Source organism: Lutra lutra, chromosome 5 (assembly GCF_902655055.1).
Source record: "Lutra lutra chromosome 5, mLutLut1.2, whole genome shotgun sequence".
Lineage (NCBI taxonomy): Eukaryota > Metazoa > Chordata > Mammalia > Carnivora > Mustelidae > Lutra > Lutra lutra.
Genome location: NC_062282.1, coordinates 62348452 through 62372173, shown reverse-complemented (window position 1 = coordinate 62372173; position 23722 = coordinate 62348452). Strand labels below are relative to the sequence as shown.

General features: G+C 40.5%; 2 protein-coding genes across 4 annotated transcripts in view; one reads left to right on the top strand and one right to left on the bottom strand.

The window, feature by feature from the left end:
• Positions 1 to 12826, top strand: part of UBTD2 (ubiquitin domain containing 2) — a 62532-nt gene extending 49706 nt beyond the window's left edge. For all 3 annotated transcript variants that reach the window (XM_047730816.1, XM_047730818.1, XM_047730817.1), the window contains exon 3: positions 10278 to 12826. In XM_047730816.1, coding sequence (XP_047586772.1) covers positions 10278 to 10675 — 398 coding nt within the window. In that variant the 3' untranslated portion in view covers positions 10676 to 12826. The remainder of the gene's footprint in view (positions 1 to 10277) is intronic.
• Positions 12827 to 17199: 4373 nt separating this feature from the next.
• EFCAB9 (EF-hand calcium binding domain 9) lies at positions 17200 to 23479 on the bottom strand. The gene is made up of 4 exons (XM_047728880.1): positions 23303 to 23479; positions 19859 to 20007; positions 18675 to 18851; positions 17200 to 17612 (listed from the first exon to the last, which is right to left on the bottom strand). Exons 1-4 carry the CDS (start codon positions 23448 to 23450, stop codon positions 17433 to 17435), a joined length of 654 nt encoding a protein of 217 aa, XP_047584836.1. The 5' UTR covers positions 23451 to 23479; the 3' UTR covers positions 17200 to 17432.
• Positions 23480 to 23722: the final 243 nt, after the last annotated feature.

Genomic DNA, 23722 nt, shown 5'->3' with positions numbered 1-23722 from the left:
ACCAGGTGTTCAGTTAGGCTTTTGAAGGTCCATTTCTTTTGTCCTTTTTCATGCTTAGGGATAAAGAAAGTAGGAAAGGGTAATTCTTTAAAAACTTTTTTTAATCACCTTCAAAATATAGAAGGAAAAAGAGTTGCCCAGAATTTTGTTTTCCTTTTTCCTGGTCTTACCTCAAAATACATCAAATGTAAATAAATTGAACTTTGTGTAATGTGATTAAGTCTTTAAAAATCAAGGCACTTAGGGGAGCCTGGGTGGCTCAGTTGGCTGAGCATCTGACTCTTGACTTCAATTCAGCTCAAGTCTTGGTTGTGGGATTGAGCCCCATACCAGGCTTCATGCTCAGTGCAGAGTCTGCTAGGGGTTCCCTCTTCCTCTGCCCCTTGCCCTTCTTTTGCGCACACACTCTCTCTTCCCCCAGCCTCTAAAATAAACTTTGGGGGCGCCTGGGTGGCTCAGTGGGTTAAGCCGCTGCCTTCGGCTCAGGTCATGATCCCAGGTCCTGGGTTCAAGCCCCACATCGGGCTTTCTGCTCAGCAGGGAGCCTGCTTCCTCCTCTCTCTCTGCCTGCCTCTCTGCCTACTTGTGATTTCTCTCTGTCAAATAAATAAATAAAATCTTAAAAAAAATAAATAAATAAAAAAAATAAAATAAACTTTGAAAAATCTTATTAAAGTTTTTTTTAAAAGGCACTCATAAATAATATAAATAGAGCAATTCTATGTTAGGGAGCCAACATGATGAAAAGAACACCTAGACTGAGAACCAGGAATAATAAAATATTCATAATTCATGTTTTGAAGTGGTGTTATGTAATCCTCATGCCTATAATAATCACCTACAATAGTCCCTTTTTTTTTTTTTTAAGATTTTATTTATTTATTTGACAGAGAGATCACAGGCAGAGAGGCAGGCAGAGAGAGGAGGAAGCAGGCTCCCCGCTGAGCAGAGAGCCCGATGCGGGGCTTGATCCCAGGACTCGGAGATCATGACCTCAGCCGAAGGCAGCGGCTTAACCCACTAAGCCACCCAGGCGCCCCCAATAGTCCCTTTTTTAAAGGGATGAGAAGGAGGAGTGCCTGGGTAGCACAGTCAGTTAAGTGTGTGACTCTTGGTTTCAGCTCAGGTCATGATCTCAGGGTCCTGGGTTGACCCCCAGGTTGGGCTCCATGCTCAGTGTAGAGTCTGCTTGAGACTCTCTCTCTCGCTAAAATAAATTCAAAATATTTTTAATAAATAAGTAAATAAATAGATGAGAAAAACTGAAATACAGAATGGTTACATTCTTTTTCCAAGTGTTAAGTATGGAATTGGAATTAGGATTTGAATTCAAGTACTGGATTTAACAGTAACAAAGCAACTGAAAGACAAAGTCATTTCATTTCTTTTTTTTTATAGGAATACACAAGTAATCTTCATGGTTAATTCCATTTTTAGTCTCTCCCACACTGTACAGAATATTCTAAAACTATACTTGGGACACCTGACCTGTCAGTGGAGCTGGTGACTCTTCTTCTTCCTTTTTTTTTTTTTTTTAAGATTTTATTTATTTGAGAGACAGAGCAAGCAAGGGGTGGGGCAAAGGGAGAGGACCAAGCAGACTACATGCTGAGTGCAGAGCCCAATGCGGGACTTGATCCTAGGACCTGGAGATCATGACTTGGGCTGAAGGCAGACGCTCGACCAACTGAGCCACCCAGGCACCCCGAACCTGCAACTCCTTATCTTGTTGTGGATTCAAGCCCTATGTTGGGTGTAGACATTACTTGAAAATAAAATCTTAAGAAACAAAAACAAAAACAAAAAACCTACATACTTGTTAATACTATAAGAGAAACAAGTAGATTTTCTAAGACATGGATAGGCAGGAAATGCATATATGTAGACCTCGTTTCTGTTTCCCTTAAATGTGATAGAGGCCCATTAAAAAGCAGGCCATGTATTCTGGTTCCTTTAAATGTCCCTGTAAGAATTTGTCATTTAATAAACTTAATTGATAAATTTGTCATGAACATAAGTCTTAGGAATGAAAGCATGAAGATATTACACGTATGTGGGAGATAGAGGATTTTATCCAGACTGTTGTGTTAGAAATGAAACAGCATTTATATAGGACCTGGTAAATGACTAACCATAAATTAATAGTATATTAATATGTGAATTAATAGTTTCCATTCTCTGTCAAAGAAACAAAAATTATTTGGAGTTGTAAAATGTAAATTTATCCACTCTTCTGTTGCTGTCACTAAACCCCCCAACCTTTTTTTTTTTTTTTTTTTTCCAGTTAAAGCAACAAAGGCCCTGAAATAGCTGAGGTGGGAGATTGTCCTTGTGTCAATAGGCCTCTCTGAAGATCATTGTCCCCTTAGAAATGTGACAAAATGTTATACAAGCTTTTTTTTTTTTTCTTTTTTCCAAAAGATTGATTTATTTGAGAGAGAGAGAGTCCTCACTCCAGTGAGTTGGGGGTTGGGGCAGAGGGAGAGAATCTTAAGCAGACTTTGGGACTAGATCTCAGGACCCATGACATCATGACCCACGAGATCATGACATGAGCCAAAACCAAGAGTTGGAGACTTAACCAACTGCATCACCCAGGCACCCCTTTACAAGCTCTTTTTTTTTTTTTTTTGAAAGATTCTATTTATTTATTTGAGAAAGAGAGGGAGTGCAAATACGAGCAGGGGGAGGGGCAGAGGGAGAAGCAGACTCTCCACTAAGCATGGAGCCCACTTGAGCCCACTGGGCTTGATCCCAGGACCTGAGATCAAGACCTGAGCCAAAGTCAGACACTTAACCAACTGAGCCACCCAGGCACCCCCCCTACACAAGTACTTAATCACTGTTTAACCATTTTAGTGGCTTGAGCAATACAAACTAAGCCACCTTTCACCTGTGCTTGCTGTAAGACCTGGTAGACTTGGTGCTTTTGAATGCCACAGTCTTAAGAGCTACCTTGGTAGGATGAGAGCTAAAATTGCTCTTAAAGCCTGACTGTCAGATATAAGCTTAATATAATTCCCAACAAAATGTTTGCATGAGAGAGACTGTCATTAGTTAGTCTTGAAAGACTGTTCATATCCTAATGAAAGGTAATTGTGATGGCCCTTTTGACATTACTGTGATTCAGGTTTATAGAGAATCCCATGAGGCCTAAAGCAGTGAACTCAGATTTTATAAGTTTGATCCTTTGTATATTGCTATTGGTGAGCTCTCTCCCATAAGTCTGCTTCTGAGGTTTAAAACTTAGGGGGCCCCTGGGTGGCTTGGTTGAGGGTCTACCTTTGACTCAGGTCATGATCTTGGGGACCTGAGATTGAGCCCCTCATTGGGCTCCTTGCTGGCAGGAGAGCCTGCTTCTCCTTCTGCCTCTGCCTGCTGCTCCCCCTACTTGTGCTCTCTTTCTCTCTGTCAAATGAATAAATAAAATCTTTAAAAAAAAAAAAAAAAACAACGTGAGAAGGGAATTAACATTATTGTTTTCAGTGGGTTTGTAATATGTATTAGGCAATTTTACGTATGTTTTATTTAATCCTTGCAACAACTTTATGAGGTAGATACTATAGTCCTTGAGGAAACAGACTGAATATGTCCAAAATTAGGGTCTAAATTAAAATTTGAGTGTGATCCACTCCAAAGCTACTATTCCTTGCATCAGATTCACTGCTTCTCTAGTCTTCTGTCCCTCCATCAGGCTTGACAGTGGGCTTCCCAAATCATAAGACTAATCTACTGTTTTGTTCTTTTATAGTCTTTCTGTTATATCACTGCTTTTGTCCAACTCAATTATGTACTTAGGCTTTCCTTGCCATAGGAGGTCACATTTGTTGAAAAAGTCAGAGTTTGTGCCTTGTGGGTCAGTTAGGAAAGAGATTTCAAAAAAAAAAAAAAAAAGTGAAAAAGAAAAGTCAGCAATAAAGACAATATTTCCACAAGCTTTGGAAGAGACACCCAGTGTAACAAAAGCCTTGCAGTTTCAGGACATCACCCACTTAATTAATTTTGGAAGGGCAGTTTTCCATATCAGATTGCCAGTGTATTTTAAATATTAAAATTTTCAACTCTGTTGAGGTATACTGAAATATGCCAACAGCACATATTTTTAAAGTGTAGTTTGATCAGCTTTGGCATGTATATACCTGTGAAACCATCATCACAAGATAACATTTCATTTCTCCAAAAATTTCCTAATGTAAAAGTTGATTTTTAATTTTTACAAATTTGTCCATGTAGCTGTACAAGTCTCAAGTGGCAAAACTGTTAAGACTGACTGCAGTCTTAGAGGAGTGAGCATAGAGGGATAAGCAGGGAGGCCTTTGAATGCTTTAAAAAACACCTTTTTTTAACCTGAAAGATTGTTTGAGAAAGAGTTCCTGGCACTTAGTAAAGCTATTCTTATTTTTTGGCGTATAAGGTAGTTTTATCTTTATAATTTTCTTGTGAAATATTTTGATGCCTAATTAAAAATAGCCATAGAAAACCAAGTTGACCAAGGAGAAGGGAATATCTGAGGCAGTCATCTAGATAGAAGGTAAATAAAAACTTCAGCAAATTATGTATGGAATTAGAACAGAAGGTGGAGTCTTGGCAGATTTCTTACTATCATGGGGAGATGTTAGGGCTTCCTGACCTGGGGAGGCGATGCCCTGGCAGTTGTTTATCTTGGTCGCCATCTGTCTCTGCTAGGACTGTGGTAGGTTTGTGAGGAGAAGGGGAAAAAGACAATGTCTTCCTCAGAGGCCGCTTGGTGACAAGTGTGAACAAGCCTGACTAGAGCTTCTTTAGAGCCAGTACAGAACTACTAAATTAACTACACTCTCTGTGCCCAGGGGGCAGTCAATAAAAACCATCTAGGCACTCCTGGGTGGCTCAGTAGTTTAAGCCTCAGGCTCTTGATTTCAGCCCAGGTCATGATATGGGGGTCGTGAGATGGATCCTGTGTCTACTCTGTGCTGAGGATGGAGTCTGCTTGAGATTCTGTCTGCCCCATACCCACCTCACCCCTCTGTGCATATGTTTGCATGCGCTCTCTCTAAACTAAATAATTTTTTTAAAAGAAAAAAACCTAGGGGCTCCAGGGTGGCTCAGTGGGTTAAGCCTCTGCCTTTGGCTCAGGTCATGATCTCAGGGTCCTGGGATCAAGTCCTGCATCGGGCTCTCTGCTTAGCAGGGAGCCTGCTTCCTCCTCTCTCTGTCTCTCTCTCTGCTTGCCTCTCTGCCTACTTGTCATCTCTGTCTGTCAAATAAATAAATAAAATCTTAAAAAAAAAAGAAAAGAAAACATCACCTTTAAAAAAAAAAAAAGAAAAAGGAAGAAACCTAGAAAAATGCCTACATTATCAACTTTTTTTTTTTTTAAAGAGAGCACATGAGGGCAGAGGGAGAGGGAGAAAGAATCTTAAGGAGGCTCCACACCTAGTGCAGCCCTGTGTGGGACTCAGTCTCACCACCCTGAAATCATGCCCTGAGCCAAAATGAGCAGTTGGAGGTTTAACCAACTAAGCCACCCAGGTGCCCCTACATTATCAACTTTTAAAGTGGTTCTTTCCCTCTTGTGTTTGAACACACAGGCTTTTAGAAAAAAACTCTCCCATCTTCTAACTATGCCCTCTTATTCACATATTCTTCTCAAATATGGCAGATAAGATAGTGACGGTAATATGTCCATTTTGTCACTATATTTGGTGGCCTCACAGGACTGAAACTTAGTTGCCATTTTCTTTTGCCTCATCTTCCAGTTCCTTATGTGTTGGTGGACTGTATTTAGACTGCTGACTCTTTTTTTTTTTTTTTTTTTTTTTAAGATTTTATTTATTTCTCAGAGAGAGCGAGCACAAGCTGGGAGCGTGGCAGGTAGAGCAGGCAGAGCAGGCAGAGCGAGAAGCAAGCTTCCTCCTGAGCGAGGAAGCCTGATGCAGGGCTCGATCCCAGGACTCTGGGACCATGACCTAAGCTGAAGGCAGACACTTAACATAATGAGCCACCCGGGCATCCCTAGACCATTGGGTTCTTACTCCCTGTGATTCATGTTTGGCTTTTCACCCCTCTAATATTTGTCCTGTGCCCTTTCCCCCCCATGTCTATTTCCTTTTTCCCATTCACTGTAGTATCACTAACCCAGGAACCAAGCCCTCAGGGATCCCAGTTACTTCTGTCACTTATTGTATGTAACCCTGGACAAGTTCTTTCTCTCTGCTTCACTTTCCTCATGTGCAAAATGAGTGTTAATAGATTGACCATAAAGGGCTGTTGTGAGGATTAAATGTCAGTGTATTCGAAGTGCTCAGATTCAGAACTAGGAAGCACTCTTATATGTTTGCTTATATGTTCAGACTTGTATGTTTGAGATTATTACTCTACAAGCTGCTTTTCCCCTTTTCCTGATACACTTTTTCAGTTACCTGCCCATAATTTAGTTGAAGTATCTCACTGAACTTGAAGGAGTTAAAAACTAAGCAAAAAAGCTTCTAACCCTAAATTTTCTGTCACTCTCATTTCCGGTTTAGGTGATTCTTCTTTCCTTTTTGTTTCCCATCATATATCCTATCATTTAGGTCTGATTGTCTCAGATCCATTTCTGTTGCTGTAGTCAGGCAATCATTTTGGCTGATTTTTTATTCCAGTCATTCTCCCTTTATGCAAATGGTAAAATAATCTCCAGGCTTTGTCTTGTTCACCTGGAACATTGCTTGGCATGTAACAGGCATTCAGTATTTGTTAGGTGAATGACTCATGTACTGTGTCAGCCACCTGTAGTAGGACATCTAAACCCCCGAACCTTCTGTCAGGTTGTCACTATTGCTGTCAATCTAGTAGTTTCACATCATCGATTCTCTATTCATCTCAGCAAAACCACTTGCTATTTCCTATTTACCGTGTACTAATTCTTGTTCCCATGTTATTGCTATTTCTTGAGATGCCCTTTATTTCCATTCTGTGTCATGGCCGGAACACACTATTTCCACAGAATTTCTTTTTTGCTCTACCAGTGTTAGTCACTCTTCTGTTGTGTGATGTCTCAGCATTTGGTTGATTTTCAGTGTATTAATTTGTACTTAAAATCTCTGGTGGGTATGCCATATCTGCTTACCTCAGTTAGAAGTTTCTGGGGATCAAGAAAAATGTTCTCTCTCTTGGTAACCTTTCCTCCCCAGAGCTAGTGATGCGGTTTACACTCTTCCAGGTGTTTAGTAAATGTTTCTGCAGCAACTCTGTGGAATATGTGGAGTGGCCCTCATGAAGTCCCACAGAGGTTATGTGTTTAGAGGTCACTATTAGCAGGGCAGTTTTGTCTTTACTAAAGAGATACGGGGCTAGTAGATGGTGGAGAATTGGGAGTATATTGTTCAAAAGGATCTGGGCCAACAGAGGAGTCATTCTGCTCTGAGTAGGTAATTCTGGGATAATAGTCAACTGTGGGCTATATTGTAAACAAAGTTTGTTTTTATTGATAATTTACGATCCCAGATATTTAATTTGGGGAGAAAGTAACCCATAAAAGTATAGCTTAAAAATGTAACTAAATCCTATCTGACATCATGGTATGAACTTTTCCTCTATTTAGTTATTCAGAGCATGTTTAGAACTCAGATTATAATTTGACAGAAGTGAGGAAAAGAGTAAATAAGCCAGAAAACTCCATGTTAAATAAAATGCAAGTTACCTTTTCCCAAAATATTAAAGTATGAGGGCCAAGCAATATGAAGTCTGGGTAGCTGATTTCCAGCGTCACAGGCATGAGCACTTCCTGAGCTGGAGTAAGAAAATATGCCATCTACTGGCACCTCTTCCATGGAATTTTTATCCTCACCCATTTGAGATCTGAAAACTGAATTTCTAACTTGCTGGGCTGAACGACAGAAGGGAACAGACTGCTTTCCAGGGAGGCCTGGCTGACTGATCTCAGGATCTTGAATGTGAGCCCCATGTTGGTGGGTACAGTATACTTAAAAAAATAAATAAAATCTCTTCCTTTAGGGTATTATCTTAAAAAAAAAAAAAAAAGGAAGTAATGAATGAACTGGCAGATGATGACTGAAGTTAGTTTTTTTTAGAAAGACTGTTTCAGGAGCCAAAGTACCTATTAGATTGTATGTTTGTTTCAAGATTGACATACACTCATGTTGTAGCACACTCATAAAAGCTGCTCTGACATCTCTAGTTTTTCTAGAGAGGCTACAAATGTAAGCTGTCTTTCAGTCCAGACATCATTCTGCTTGCAGTTTGACTGCTTTTGTTTACAGTCCTGTTATTTTATATCTGTCATGGTACTGCAGGTGAAGAAGAACATGCAAACCTGGAAACCACTTTAGAGGTTTTCTGTCTCATTTTGCTAATTAAGAAGGGTATTTCAGGTTAAAAAGAATATCGCTCAAGGTTGCATAGCTGGTTAATAACAAGGATGGGAGTTTCATCTTGGTCTACAAATTTCAAAGATAATGGTTTAGAATGGTGCTTCTCTAAAAGAAAGTTTTTCTAGCAGAACATTGCCAGAATGTCGCTCTTGTACTTATCAGGCTGACCATACTATCAGTGGGTCAGTGGGATATCTACCTGAGGTGTTTTCTTAATGGAGGTGATGGTCTTTAGTGAACTCTGCACGTTCTCTTTCCTGGTTCTCCTGGTGGCCAGCCCATCTGGAAGACACTAGTTGGGGTCAGACACTTGTGTAGGTTTCTTTGTCTCAGGACTAAGCTATATAAATAGTGAAGTTAGTACAACTGACTATACCCCTATTTATAAATAGCATTGGTACTTCAGCATGATGCTTGCTAGTTAGGGAACTACTGGTGATCACAACTGTGCTTAAAGTATATCTGTTTCTGCAATGTCATAGCATTTGGATTAATTAGTGAACAGCACAGAGGCTGTACGGGATCTTTAAACACAGAGGAAAGGGGAGAGTCATGTGTTATGCTTGGTGACTGAATTCTGACCCCAACCCATCTTATGTAATTTAGAAGACAGACGGATTGAAGCCATACTGGACTGGTGACTGTTCCAGTCTCATTTTGGGTGCTTTGTATTTTCAGCCTATTAATAGTGACAGCAAAGATCAGCTCATTAACTCATTGGTTCATTGATAATATTTCTCATTGTCCCAATCCTATATACTCATTATATAGGAGTGTTTTGAATATGGTAGATGTTTTTGTTTTTTATCAATCAGCTGACATTAATGTTCCAGGTTGAGCAAAGGACGTGATATGAACAACCTTGTAAGAAAGCATTCATTAAGTGTGCTTTCAAGCTTCCTAAGGAAAGTCCTGGGGATTATAATTTAGTTTATGCTTTATAAAAAAACAAAACAACAACAACAACAAAAACTCAACAGCCATTAATACCTTCTTTTAAGCCATGAATGCTTTTTACTTTTCCCTGAGCTATCTGGTTACAAACTTCATACCCCTTTTATTCTTCCTTTTTAACCCATGGCTTCTCTGTAACAGATTGACTAATTGAGGTTAAATAACAACCCCTTAGTCATTTCTGTGGTGATTGTGCTAATGAGATTCATCTATGAGCCAGAAGCCAGAGCAGCTGGTAGGCTTGTCATCTCCAGTTTGTGGTCCCTTTGGACAAAGGACTTTTGGCCAAGTGTGTAGGAAGTCGAGGCACTAAGGAAACTGCTCTGGAACACTGTGTTGTGGTGAATTGAACTAGGGATCTGTTTTTTGTGGTGGTTGTTAAAGTTACTGACTCATTTCTTTAAAAAGATATCCCAATGCAATTTGAATATCCCTTAATTTGTGCAAGCATTAATAATATTAGTAAATTTGGGGGCGCCTGGGTGGCTCAGTGGGTTAAAGCCTCTGCCTTCAGCTCAGGTCATGATTCCAGGGTCCTGGGATCGAGCCCCGCATCGGGCTCTCTGCTCAGCGGGGAGCCTGCTTCCTCCTCTCTCTGCCTGCCTCTCTGCCTACTTGTGATCTCTGTCTGTCAAATAAATAAATAAAACCTTTAAAAAAAATATTAGTAAATTTGAATTTTTTTGTGCTTTCTTTTTATCATTTAATGAAAGTGTGAATGTCATATGAAATGACTTGGAAAGGTGAGGGAAAGGAGCTGGCGTCCTGGCTAAGGTAAAATTAGATTAAACCCTCAAATAATTGGTTATGGACCTTGACAATGATCATTGCTAAGCAGCTGGCAATGACTGGCCTTAATATTTTTTTCTCTAAAGTGGTGAGCTGGCAAGGGGTTTGAGCATTTTACAAAGTGTAAATAAAAATGTATTCATTTCGATGAAACTCTGTTTGTATCTTCTGTTTCTGAAGGTGCACTCACAGAGTGCTATGATGAACTGGGCAACCGATATCAGCTTCCAGTCTACTGCCTGGCACCACCAATCAACATGATAGAGGAAAAGAGCGACATAGAGACTCTGGATATTCCTGAGCCACCGCCTAATTCTGGATATGAATGTCAACTCCGTTTGCGCCTTTCCACAGGCAAAGACCTCAAACTTGTGGTCCGCAGCACAGACACTGTATACCACATGAAGAGGAGGCTACATGCAGCAGAAGGCGTGGAACCGAGTAGCCAGCGATGGTTCTTTTCTGGCAGACCTCTTACCGACAAAATGAAGTTGGAAGAGCTGAAGATCCCAAAGGACTATGTTGTACAAGTTATAATGAGCCAGCCTTTGCAAAACCCAACACCAGTTGAGAACTGATTGGTCCTATTGGCTGGTCCCAAGATCCCGCCCGCTCCTTTTTATTGTTGTCGTTGTCATTTCCTACTCTATGGCGTGAAATTTATTTTCACTGCTCTGAATTCCGTATGAATGGATTTAGTTCTGAGGAATTACCAGTGAAAACTTCCATCTGTGATGGAGACCAACAAAAATTATTAATAAAACACAAAGAGCCAGCCTTTGAGACTCATGTAATTAGTTTCTAATTTGAAAGGCAGTTAAAAAATAGATAACCATTTATTTTAAAACACCCAACAATGTAATGACTGTATTTAAATGATTTGGACTGTAAATAGAATGTTATGTCCATGAAGAACAGCACCAAGCACCTTGTGAATACAGATTAAAATACATATATATATATACATATATATATAAAATATGTTTGTGTGTGTGTATATATATATGTATATGTATTATTTTTTTCCCCAAAAACATCAATAACAGTTATAAAATGAGCTTTTTAAAATGGAAACTGAAAAGAGCAGTATTTGAGGTTCACTTCTATCTGGTCTGAATTCTTTGCTCAATTAATATTTAGCCATAAAAGAGTAGAGACTGGCAAATTGTGTTTCAGTATTGCTTTCCCCATCCCTGTATCTTGAGCTCCTTATTTACATTCACACTAAATTTTGATGCCTTCCAACACATTGGTGGCAGGTAACCTTCTGGAACACTAGGCAATAATTTAGTGCAGTCAGATCTCTGATTTTCAGCTGATACTCAGTTGAAAATTCTCTTGTTCCTTTGCTGCATAGATATTTTGAAATGTCTGTATAACAAAGCTGTTTTTATATCCAGGCTTAGAGGGTCACTACTATATTATACCTTCATCGATCTACCTATTCTGCTTGGGACTTTTCAGCGCATGCCCCCAAATGCACTGGGCCAGGGAATGCAAGGAATCAAGGACAGATGTTCGAACTATAAGATAACACAGTCAATTTTCTCTTCCTCCCAGTTTGCAGGAAGGTTTTAAGGAAAACCAGTTGTATCTGTGCCTGGGAGAACTGTGCCTATTTTCAGTCTTTTAGAGAAAATATCAACTCCTAATTCACTGGTACGTGTATGGACATCACTTAAACATCAGCAATGACACCAAATGACGAAACATTGCTTTATATGTTAACTTTCCAGTTCACTGTTACCTCTACTTGGGGTAGATGACAGTTTTCCTCTCTCGTCTTTCCTAGCAAAAAGTCAAATGAAGAGCCATCTGCAGATTAGATGAGAGGACTGAAAAATCTGGTGAGAGCACCTGATTCTCTCACACTATATTGGAATAAAGCTGCCAAGGGTTATATTTAATTTGGGGCCTTTGAAAAGTTAGTTCCAGAAAGAAGAGGGGGACTATCACATAATCACTGTAGCCCCGAGACTGTGATACGGCAAAGTAGAGGCAAGAAGGTACGTACTCTGCTCTCAGTTGGGAAATAATCAGACCTCCACGCCTATTTGGATGTGAAGCACTATTAATTTTAATGGCAAAATGAAACTGCTAATTAGTTTAAATGTAAAGTTTAAAATGGTATTAAATTTACTATAGCCTGGTTAGATATAATATCTATAATTATAACCTACCCTGTTTCTGAGAGCTTTAACTACTTCCTTTTCTTTATGCAATCATTTTAAAGATTGTGGCTATATTCAATTTAGGGTTGTTGACAATTGAATCTAAATTCAAGAGACGACAGCAATGGTAATTCCAAAGGAGTATTTTTATATTTGAAGGTGGGGCTTTGAGGGTGTTTGAGCATAATGCCCCTGTCTTCAAAGAGTTTGTTACTTGTGTGCTACATGGAATAGCAACAGTTCTCAAAGTTTGACAACTGGAAAAGTGTTCAAACCTATTTTTCCTAAGTTGAATTGGGTGATATCATCAATAATCTATGGTAGCTAAGAAGGTTTTGTGTAGAATTTGAGCTCTCCTAAGAATTTTGTTTTAAAGGTACATATACTTTGCATAACGATTTTCTGGGCATGTTTAACTAACCTGGGTGAGAAAACCATGGTGCTGTTTAATGTAAATAGATTGATATAAGATTGGACCAATACTTGATGTGTACAATTTTAGTATGTAGGGTTTTTGTGCTTTTTAAAAAAAAAAAAAAAAAGTTCAATTTTTCTCTTTGTCTTGGCCTTTATTCTGGGTTTTTAATTGTTACTCTATATATAAGAGTAAACTGCCTCATTCTAATAAAACCTCTAAAAAGGGCTTTTCTTCTTTTTAAGAACTTACTTCAATAAATAACAAGTTCATTTTCATCAGACTTAGGCTCCACTGTGCCAAACCATACATGGTTATTTGTAGATATGATTTATCCTCCACATTGAAATCTTGGTCTAAAGTAGACTATTGTTTTTTTCTCTTAAGGCTCATGCCATAAATCAGAACTCATAGCTCAGTTTTCTAGAAACACTGAGCTCATTTCTTACCCATTTTGGATCAAAGTGGCAGGTTTTGGTAATTTTTTATTTAAAATAGGTAATACATATGTATGTGGGCAAATCCCAAAATACCAAAGTGAAAAGTCTCTCTCCAATCACCAGATGTAACAACTGTTACCAGTGTTCTGGGTATCTTGAAAGATACTCCAGCCCAGCAGTTGCGCAACTTGAGAATGCATCAGAATTACCTAGAAGGCATCTGAAAGCATAGATTGCTAGACTTTTCTCCCAGGGGTTCCACATTAGTAGGTCTGAGTGGGCCCCAGTAATTTAAATTCCTGAGAGCTTCCAGATGCTGCTGCAGCTGGTCCGCAGAATCACACGGTGAAAACCATTTGTTCTGATGTACATTGAGTGCATTCACCCATGCTACCCTGTTTTTTCTGTAAATACATACACCATTCACCTTGATTTCTCTTTAAAATGATGAATCTTGGACCTGCCTCTTTCTTCTTATGGTTGCACCAGTCTTGTGTTGTTCGGAGTACCAGTTATTTCAGACTTCACTTCGGTCAATTTGGCTACTTGCAATCTTGCTACTGTAAACCATGGTGCTGAGAAGTGTCCTTTTCTATAGCTACATCATTATGTCTATGTGCATCTATAGAATGCACTCCTGAAGAGAGAATTGCTAGGTCAAAGAGTTATGCACAATTACCCTCCAAACAGATTTTACCAATCTGATACTATAGCAATATAATTGCTCTTATTTTCTTATATATCCTAACCAACATTTTGTTCTTTGACAATCTAAGTGAAAATCTGTGTCCTATGGTCTTACTTCATGTATTTTCTTTGTAGTTTAACATTTTAATGTATATTTTAGGCCTTTTTTTTCTGCAAATTGTGTTTGCTCATATTTCTGGTGTACTTTGGCTTTTCTCCTCTTGATTTGTGAATACTCTATTAAGGAGATTAGTCATTTTTCTATCATGTGTTACTATTTGTTTTTGGCTTTGTATAATTTACACCATGTGCAAATTTTAAGTTTTGCTTGGTTGGATTGATCAGATTTGTATTTTATGGCTTCAGGGTTTTCTTCAGAAGCTTTTACCCAGTCATAAAATTTTTTTTCTCCTTTTTTAGTATTTCTTTTATGGTTTCATTGTCTAGAGTTATTTTGGTGCAAGGAATAGAATAGCAGCCCAGATTTATTTATTTGTTCCTTTGTTTTTGTACATAGTTAGCTAATCCCGCTTTTCCTGATACTGCTTATTGAATTAATTTTCATGGGTCTTTTTCCCATTGATGGAGGAAAAATCACTATTTTATGATGGCTTTTAAGACTATACTTTTTAAATGGTCTTTTCTTATTAATTGAACAAATTACCAAATATACCTGTGTCCATCTCAAATTCTCAAATGCTATTGTGATTTAGTATTTAGACTTACAGAAAAGAAAAAAGAGGAGTGTGGCCGATAACCTCCCTTGCAGTAACTGGTCTCCTGCGATTTCTGTTCTCTGTCTCTGTGGGGGCTTTTCATGTGGGCAACTGCCCATTTTGGCAGGTGTCAGCAGAGTTGATTTGGCCGTTTCTAGTCTTGGTCTTTGGCATGAGGCAAGTGATGATAATACATAAGAGCTAAGGACTAGTGGAAAAGAAATGATTTCCCGTTGCTTAGCTTCCTCAAAAATTCTTCCCTTTTTATAGCTGATAGAGACTGTGGAGTAACCAGTCCTGAGGTGCGGACCAGAAACTCTAGCGCTTTCTTCAGCCCAGCCTGCTGGTCACCCCCTCTGCAAGTGCAGCTCCTCTGCCCTTGCTTTGGCCCCTGAACATGGGCGTGCCTTGCTGACTAAGGCATTCTGATGTAACTATGACATAGTAATGCTATAGAGTGTTACCACCTTCCAAAGAACCCCTAAATGTACTTGGTCTAACTGAACTCTACCTTGAGAGCACAGTGGATTAACTCACTGTTGAAATAATGAAACTTAATTGAAACATCTACACACATACCTACAAGCACATTTTTTAAAACTTTAAATCTTATAATGTAATTGAGGAAAAGAGTCCTGAAGAAGACACTGACAGATTGTTTTTTTGTTGTTGTACTCCTAGTCCCCAAAGAATGTTACTTTATCCATGCTATTGAATTTTAGTTTTTATAGTTTGTTTGGGCCCATCCGAACTAAACGATCAGTTTCCTGAGTCCATTCTAGAACCACGCAGTTTATGAAAATGTTCCTCCCCCCCCACCTTAAATCTATCCATTTATTTTAGAGAGAGAGTGGGGGGTGGTGGCACCTAAGGGTAGAGGGAGGGAAAAAGAATCCTCAAGCAGACTACCCGCTGAGTGCAGGACAGGAGCTCAATCCCAGGACCTGGAGCTCATGACCCTAGCCAAAGTTGGATGCTCAACTAACTGAGCCAGTCAGGCACCCCGGAAAATGTGCTTAAAAGGATCTTTTAAAATCTGATAGTTGGACCCTGATACCTTTTATAGTCACTTTGATGATTTCCAGGGAGGAAGGGAAACTCATTCCTGAAACTGGTCATTTGATGTTCATTTTAAATTACGTTGAAATAAATGAATAAATTATTTTAAATATTAATTTAAAATGTAGTCAGAATTATAATCTATGATACTTATTATCTGTACTTTCCCTTTGCCCCCATGGCCCCATTCTGAAGCAATAAAAGGAACAGTATCTTCATTGCTTTAGAGACTGTGTGTGTTAAAAAACACGTATGCCATGGTTCCTTTTTGTATATCTCAGGAGTCTTGCCCTAGGAAAATAGGAAAGAGAAGCCTTTCTAAGACCCTGGTGTAGTTTCTCCTCCCACAACTATGTGTAGATCTTAGGCTGTATGCCAGCAAAAGCCATCTAGGATTCCAGAAAAGAGGCAGAAACGTATCCCAAGTTAAGCTTAATGGTGAGGCCCTTTGAAAGGATGATGGGTTTCCAACTGTCATTTTCCAGCCAGATAGTACTAGTCTCTGGTTTCAGTACTCTGTGTAGGCATAGTAGTGTCCACACTTGTTTGCCAGAGGATATTCTCCTCAGAGAACAACTGCACTTTCCACCACATCAGAGGAAGAGAAGAGCACGGTTCTGAGGTGCTTTGTATCTTAAATATAGAGTGTTCACAGTAATGAACATGATTTCTGTTAACAAGTTTGACTTATGAAAGACAACCTTAGATAAGCAATATTCTTTTCTGTTGCGCATTGACAGTGATTTTTGTGGGTAATAGGTAACTCTTGAGCTCTGAATGCCTTATGGTCAGTCAGGTTGCATAACTGATCCTTAAGAAATTCTTGGTTTATAGTAAATGAGCTGTACCTCTTTAATTGCCAAACTTGTTCCTCAGAAGTTTATGGTAGGAAGAGATGTGATATTTAGCATTATGCAGAAAGGATTTCTGAGCCAGGAAAATGCTGTCTTCAAACTTAAGAGAATTTGCTAAAGTGGAAGTGAATTACTCAGATCACTTGCTTGGAGCATAGGCATTGGATTTGACCTTGAATTTGAATCACGGTTCTACCACTGGTACGCCATGTGTTTTGGGAAAGGTTCTTAATTTATCTTCGCCTCAATTTCTTCACCTGTAAATTCTGGGTAACACCTAACTCGCAGGGTTATGAGTATAAATAACTTGATGCAGTTAAAGCACCTGCCTAACCCATAGCAAGCACTTACTGTGGGTAGTTACCACCATTACTATCACAGTACAATCAGGGAGGGAGGATTCACAAGTTCCATGCTGAAAACATTTATAAATTTTCAAGGCATTAATTACACAAAATTAAAATTATACAAGGACATGTAATAATCATTCTACCCTAATAGATTTGTACAGTTGCTTGAGCACCTAACTTTGTAATTCAGGTCCTAGATAGAACACAGCTCCCATATCCCTAAAGGTCTGTTTCCCTTGTAGGTAGGGGCACTTCACCATTTGCCAATTTCCAGTGTCTCGCATCCAGGTGATTTTAGCTTAATGATTGAGAGAATAGACAGGATTCTGAGCATATTAGATCACTAGGGACAAAGAGTGGGAAGCCATCACTGTCTTTCAGCAGTTTAGCTCCAGACGATGTTTGTAATTCTTTGGATATACTTATGAGTAGTGTTGATCTGAAAGGCAGCAGCAGAATTGAGACACATCCACAGAGAAAGTGGTTACTTCACACTGTATTTATCATGAGGTCAATAAGTTCAAGTTAAGAACCTGCTGATCAAAGAGCACTTATTTGAAACTTTCATGTGTAAAAGACAATGTAAAAATACCCACTTAGAGTTTCTAAATTTATTTTTAGATATATTAACAGTTGTGATTACTTATAGTCTATTTTCAGATACATTTGTTCCAAAAAACTGTTTGAGGGTCACATTAACGTGATGTAGCTTTTTCTTTTTGAGCAGATCCTTTTTCCCTTTCTCTTTCTCTGCTTTCTGCCTCTCCTGGTATTTGTCCATGGTGAAGATAGTGAACAGCTTAAATTCCTTGTAATTAAGACGCTTTTGTTGGGGGAAAGAAAGAAAAATTATTTCAGGAAGGATTTGATACTTTGTTTCAGATGACAGCAGGATTGTAATCATTTCCCATTTAAAAACTTGGAAACTTGAAGAGGCTCAGTAATTAGGGCATAATTATAGTCTGATTGTAGTCTAGGGGCCGGGAACAGAGAGTCTTTGTGGACTCTAAAGTGACCGTGGATCACTTTCTTACTTCTGCTGTTTTCTTACTTCTAGACTGGTCTAGATGCTTCAGGCTGACACCTGAGGGTCCACCTAGTGTGATCCATCTTTTTCTTTCTTTCTTTCTTTCTTTCTTTCTTTTTTTTAAGGTTTTTTATTTATTTATTTGACAGAGAGAGATCACAAGTAGGCAGAGAGGGCAGGCAGAGAGAGAGGAGGAAGCCCGACGCGGGGCTCGATCCCAGGACCTGAGATCATGACCTGAGCCGAAGGCAGAGGCTTTAACCCACTGAGCCACCCAGGCACCTCATGATCCATCTTTTTCAACCTTAGCTCCCACTTGCTTCCCCAGCATAGACTTCCTTTTTTTTTTTTAATTAAAAAAAAATTTTTTTAAGTAGGCTCTGTACCTAGTGTGAGGCTTGAACTCATAACCCTGAGATTAAGAGTCCTGTGTTCTAATTCTGAGATTAAGAGCCAGCCAGGTGCCCCCACAGACTTCCTCTTTAAATAGATAGAATTCAGGGTCTTCACCAGAGTTGTTTTCTCTTAGGATTTTGCTCATGTATGTTCCCATCTGTACTTTCCTCCTTTCTACTTGCTTAAATCTATAAACCCTTCCCCCAACATCAACTCCTGCCATATGTATTTCCTTCTCTAAACTTCTAAACAAAATTTTCTTCACTAAGTTTCTGTAATTATGCATCCATCTATATGATAAAACACTTAGTCCTCTCTCTTCAAAGGCCTATAAATCTCTTCAGTATTTTTCTGATCCCGGTGCCATGACACACTTCAGCAGGTTTTCCCTACCCGTGTCTACAGTAGGGAGTGGGACATTATCTTTGCCTTCGGATAGAGAGGCTGCCAGATCACACTTACACGGTCACCTGTGATGTCAAAGTCATGGTAGAGCTCTCTGAGGTCCTCTTTCTTAATATTGAAGAGAAAGTTGTACATGTGGAAGTTTTCTGCACCAATTCTCAGTGCTCCGTCCAGGTCAAGCAGCTCAAAGACAGGCCGGGAATGGCGGAAAATAAATTGCTCTTCCAAGTGGTTCTGTTGAGAGAAATACATTATACAAGGAACAGTGTTGGTGCTACTTTCCAAACTTGGGCTGCTTTGGACACCTGGGTGGCTCAGTCAGTTAAGCATCTGCCTTCGGCTCAGGTCATGATCCTGGGGTCCTAGGATCCAGTCCTACAGCAGGCTCCTTGCTCTGCAGGGCTCTTGCTTCTCCCTCTGCCTCTGCCTCTCCCCCTGCTTGTGCTTTCTCTCTCTCTCTCTGGATAGATAAAATCTCTTAAAAATTTAAGAATTAATTTTAAAAAGTGAACTTGGACTGTATTTACATCCATTTCCTAAGGGGCTAAAAACAAAAGGCAAAATCCTAGAAGCTCAGGGTTGAAAGGCTTCTATGGTCAATGTTTCAAGTCCTCTCCAGCATCGTTTGAGGGGAACTTAAGCCCCCTGTTGTGATCAATTGTGCTAGAATGAACCCTTGTCACTAGAACACATTTCCTTACATTCGGTGAAAATTCAGTGGATTTCGGTGACCAATACCATGAAATATCATGGTAAGGTGATAAGATCCTGAACACAAGTTTCCTTTACAAGGGAAGTAGATAAAGATATATTGGGAGTGTGTCTGAGGAAAGGTAGGAACCCAAAGAAGAAGGTTTCTCATCTCCGTCATCCATCCCCTTTAGAAAGTTCTCCGAGAAAACTGATCACTGAGAGTGTGAGGCACTTGGGATGCCTGGTGGCTCTTTAGGAAGGACAAGGAAGGGCATGCGAAGGAGGGAAGCCGTAGGGTGAGGTCTACAGAAAGAGGATGCAGGAGGGCTGAAGATGGGCAGCAGGGCGCGTGAGGCTGGGTGTCCTGAAGATTTCTAGGTTATAGACAGACCGTTTAGGAGCCACAAGTAGTTCTCTCCCCATTTTTTTCCCTTCCTGTTTTGAGTGAAAGGAATACAACTCTGATGCAATCTTAATTCACTGCTACATTTTGCAAGATGGCAGCCAAGCTCTGCCACATCGGCCCTGGATCCTGACTTGTTACTTGCCTGTTGGGCCAGCAAGATGCAGACCAACATGTAGAACTGGTCAAAACCGATCTCGCCCACAGCGTTCCAGTCCAGCATGTTGAACACGATCATGATCTGTGTCCGGTTCCAGCTAGTCACGTGGTGAAGGAAGTGATAGAACAGCACATCTGTTAAGGCGGGGACGTGAAGAGACCGATTATTCTGGGACTGTTCCAGATGCCGAACAAAAGGGAACCACGTAAATGGCAGCAATGCCCGAAGCTTGCTGACCCGGAGCAATCACAATAACACATTCGCTTCGTCACTCTGCCTTCAAGTCCTCAAACCTTGCTTGCCCTGGAGCTGTGGGACAAGGCCCCGTGCCCAGATCTGTAGACGATGAGACAGTGGATTGGGCTCAGTTCTTGAGCTCGGCTCACATGCGTGACCAAGTCCACAGAGGTGTGTCCGTAACTAATAAAAGGTGCAGGGTACTCCTCATACAGGACAGAGCTGAGTTCTCACTGGAGACTTCAGACACCTTGGAAAAGCTGAGTCTCACCTGGGTCTTTCACTTGAGATCATGAAAACGGAGAAATTTAAAAATCACCCCTGTAAATTTTCAGTATCCCTCATGCCTATGTGAAGCACATGCATTTGGCGATGGGGGAAAGGAGCAATCTTGGAACACCTCAGGGGCTGGGTGTTTTCACTGCTGCCTTTCACTGGACCCTGACACCCCTGCAGGGAAAGTGGTATCACACCCTTTTATACTAAGCGTCAGATAGTAACAGGTCTATTTCAGTGCTTCTGTAACTATAAGGGTTGTACCATTCACTTGAGAATCTTGTAAAAATACAGACTCTGATTCATGAAACCTGGTGTTGGACCGAGTGTACATTTCTCACAAGCTCCTCATGATGTTGCTGCTGCTGGCCAGTGGACCCCACGTGGGGGGGGCAGACCTGGGACTCAGATGTCTGCCTGACATAGTCTTTCCACAGTGAAGCCATGTCTTTTGCAGATTAATTAATACAGATGTATTCAATCATACAGAGAACAAATACTGTGACTTAAAAAACAGGGAAGGTTTTTGCCAGAAATTACACTCACTAATCATCTGTCTTCATGAGTACAACTTAGAAGAAAGCAGCATGGGGACACATTTATAGGCTAGTATGTGGCTTATAGATTGTATATGTAAATCACCCATGGTAACTTTATAGAGATTTTGAAAAGTGTGACTTTGTGTACATGCTATGTCCCCTGGTCTGCTAGTTACAGAACCTATCTCCTGTGTAAAATAGGACTCCAATAAATACATGAAACATATTTGTAATGCCCCCGGGGTCCTGGGATCAAGCCCCACATGAGGCTCCTGGCTCAGAGGGGAGGCTGCCTCTCCCTCTGCCTGCCGCTCCTCTGCTTGTGCTCTCTCTATCTCTGTCACTCACTCTCTCAAATAAATAAAATCGATTTTAAAATAACAACAAAAACATCTATGTAGTTTGGTGTCCCAGCTGAATCTAGCCAAGAGGATAGCGAACCAGTCATCACAATGTCATGATTTGAGGGGCATCCGATGGTTCCATGTCCCTTCCTTATGCCCCACTAGGTATGAACATGTGGGAACAACACATTATATACATCCACAGTGACCTTTGTGTAGTTGCTCCTTGAGAAATGTTTCGGTGTGGGACTTAGGAGCTACTTAGCAAAAACTGTTTTTAAAGCACACGCATCTCCAAAGCCTTAAGTCGCTGCCTCCTTGAAGGCAAAACTTAAGGCTGTGCCTACACTCTCTCACGGCACTATTCAGTCCCCTGGTGAGCAGAGGACAGGAGCATGACTTCACCTCTCAGGCTTTGCATCATCGCAGAGTGATTTAGTTACTAGGGAGACCAGACTTCTCGACAAACATTCTGGTGAGACTAGGAGTGTAGGCTTTGGAGTCAGGAAGCCCTGGATTTGTCCCAGCTTTTCTGTTTACACCCGGGTGCCTTACAGTTGCCTTATCTAGGTCCGGGCTATTGCAAAGATTTGGTGACATTGTGTGTGAATCGATATGTAAAGAGAAAAACTGAGGCATGAAATTGTGAGAAAACGAAGGTGTCTTTTCATCATTTTGTGAAGATTGCATAAGCTCTTTTTTTTTTTTTAAGACTTTATTTATTCATCCCACACTGACAGAGATGACAAGCAGGCAGAGAGGCAGGCAGAGAGAGAGAGAAGGAAGCAGGCTCCCTGCTGAGCAGAGAGCCCGATGTGGGGCTCGATCCCAGGACCCTGAGATCATGACCTGAGCCGAAGGCAGAGGCCTTAACCCACTGAGCCACCCAGGCGCCCCAGATTGCATAAGCTCTTAAAAAATCTTTATGGAGGGGCACCTGGGTGACTCAGTGGGTTAAAAGCCTCTGCCTTCGGTTCAGGTCATGATCTCAGGGCCCTAGGATCGAGCCCCGAATCGGGCTTTCTGCTCCACGGGGAGACTGCTTCCCCCTCTCTCTCTGCGTGCCTCTGCCTACTTGTGATCTCTGTCTGTCAAATAAATAAATCTTAAGAAAAAAAAATCTTTATGGAAGGGGCGCCTGGTGGCACAGTCGATTGAGTGTCCAACTCGTGGTTTTGGCTCCAGATCTCAGAGTCTTGTGATCAAACCCCGTGTCCGGCTCCATGCTCTGCAAGGAGTCAGCTTGAGAGTCGCTTTCTCCCTCTCCCACTGCCTCTCCCCTACTCCTTTTTGACTTCTTTCTCTCATAAATAAATCTTAAAAAAAAAAAAATCTTTATGGAAGAAATACCTTATTCATAAAAGACATTTATTTCCTTCAGATAACAATAAATGGATAGGATACTTGATTTATATCCAGTCCTTCAAAACAAAACAACCCCAAAAGAAAGCACAAAGTATTTTAATTGGTCCTCCATTAGTTTGTGCATTCAAAGGTAGGGTCAAGATCATCAACACTTTTTGGTCACAAATAACCAAAAATTAGAAGGGATCCTGCAGATTATTGATTCAAACCTCCCACTTGATAGATGAGAAATCTTTTGGGGGATCTTCAGGATAATGACTGAATGGGGCTCCCCCAGGAATAATTAAAATAGTAATTAACAGTAAGTTCTTACCATGTGGTAGACACTGTGCTAGCCATTTTCCACACATTATCTTATTTCATTTTTTTTTTTCTAACCATGAGGTGTGCTCTATTATTAGAAGCCTCATTTATGGATGAGGAAAATGACCCTTAAATAGGAGGGTGACACGCTCTCCGAATCACCAAGGGGGAGCAAGTGTCCCCACCAGAGCCTGTGGCCTTCTCCTCCTCACTCAACTGCCCCTGGTCTCCAGTCTCGGTAGGTGATTTCTCTTGCTTCATTTAGAAGATAAAATATATATTATATATTCTGGTCCTGCGAGTTTTCCTGCACATTAGTTAAAAACCAGGTAACAACTCAGAGGAAGCCCTGCAGACACACTGACCATTCAAGGTGTTGTTGCGGTGGACATCAAGAAGATGAAAATACTCCAGCAAGGCCTTCACGTTCCTCACGGATAACAGGCAGTACAGCTTGTCCAGATAGAGGTACCACAGAAACGATCCTTGCTTCAGTTTCATCATGGCCTTCATTAGGCTGAAGGTTCTGGCCACCTGGAACAGAAGAGTATTCTGCCTTGGAACTAGAATGTTGGACACAGAGAGGTTCTGGGAGCCAAGGCCTCCCTATGATGTAATGTCATGGAAGCAGAAACTGAAATTGCTTCCTCCCAGTCCTCTGCACTTGCTGTCAGGATTTATTATCTTTTTTTTTTTCTTTTAAGATTTATTGAGAGAGAGGGAGCATGCAAGAGCAGGGGTGGGGCAGAGGGAGAGAAAGAGTCTCAAGCAGATTTCCCTGCTGA

Excerpts from the sequence above, each read along its gene's own strand:
- EFCAB9 (XM_047728880.1), bottom strand. The coding sequence starts at position 23,450 with ATGAAGGCCATGATGAAACTGAAGCAAGGATCGTTTCTGTGGTACCTC. Across the intron at positions 20,008-23,302 it reads CCGCAACAACACCTTGAATG|ATGTGCTGTTCTATCACTTC; the intron begins GTCAGTGTGTCT and ends CCGCCTTAACAG. Across the intron at positions 18,852-19,858 it reads GCATCTTGCTGGCCCAACAG|AACCACTTGGAAGAGCAATT; the intron begins GCAAGTAACAAG and ends TTCTCTCAACAG.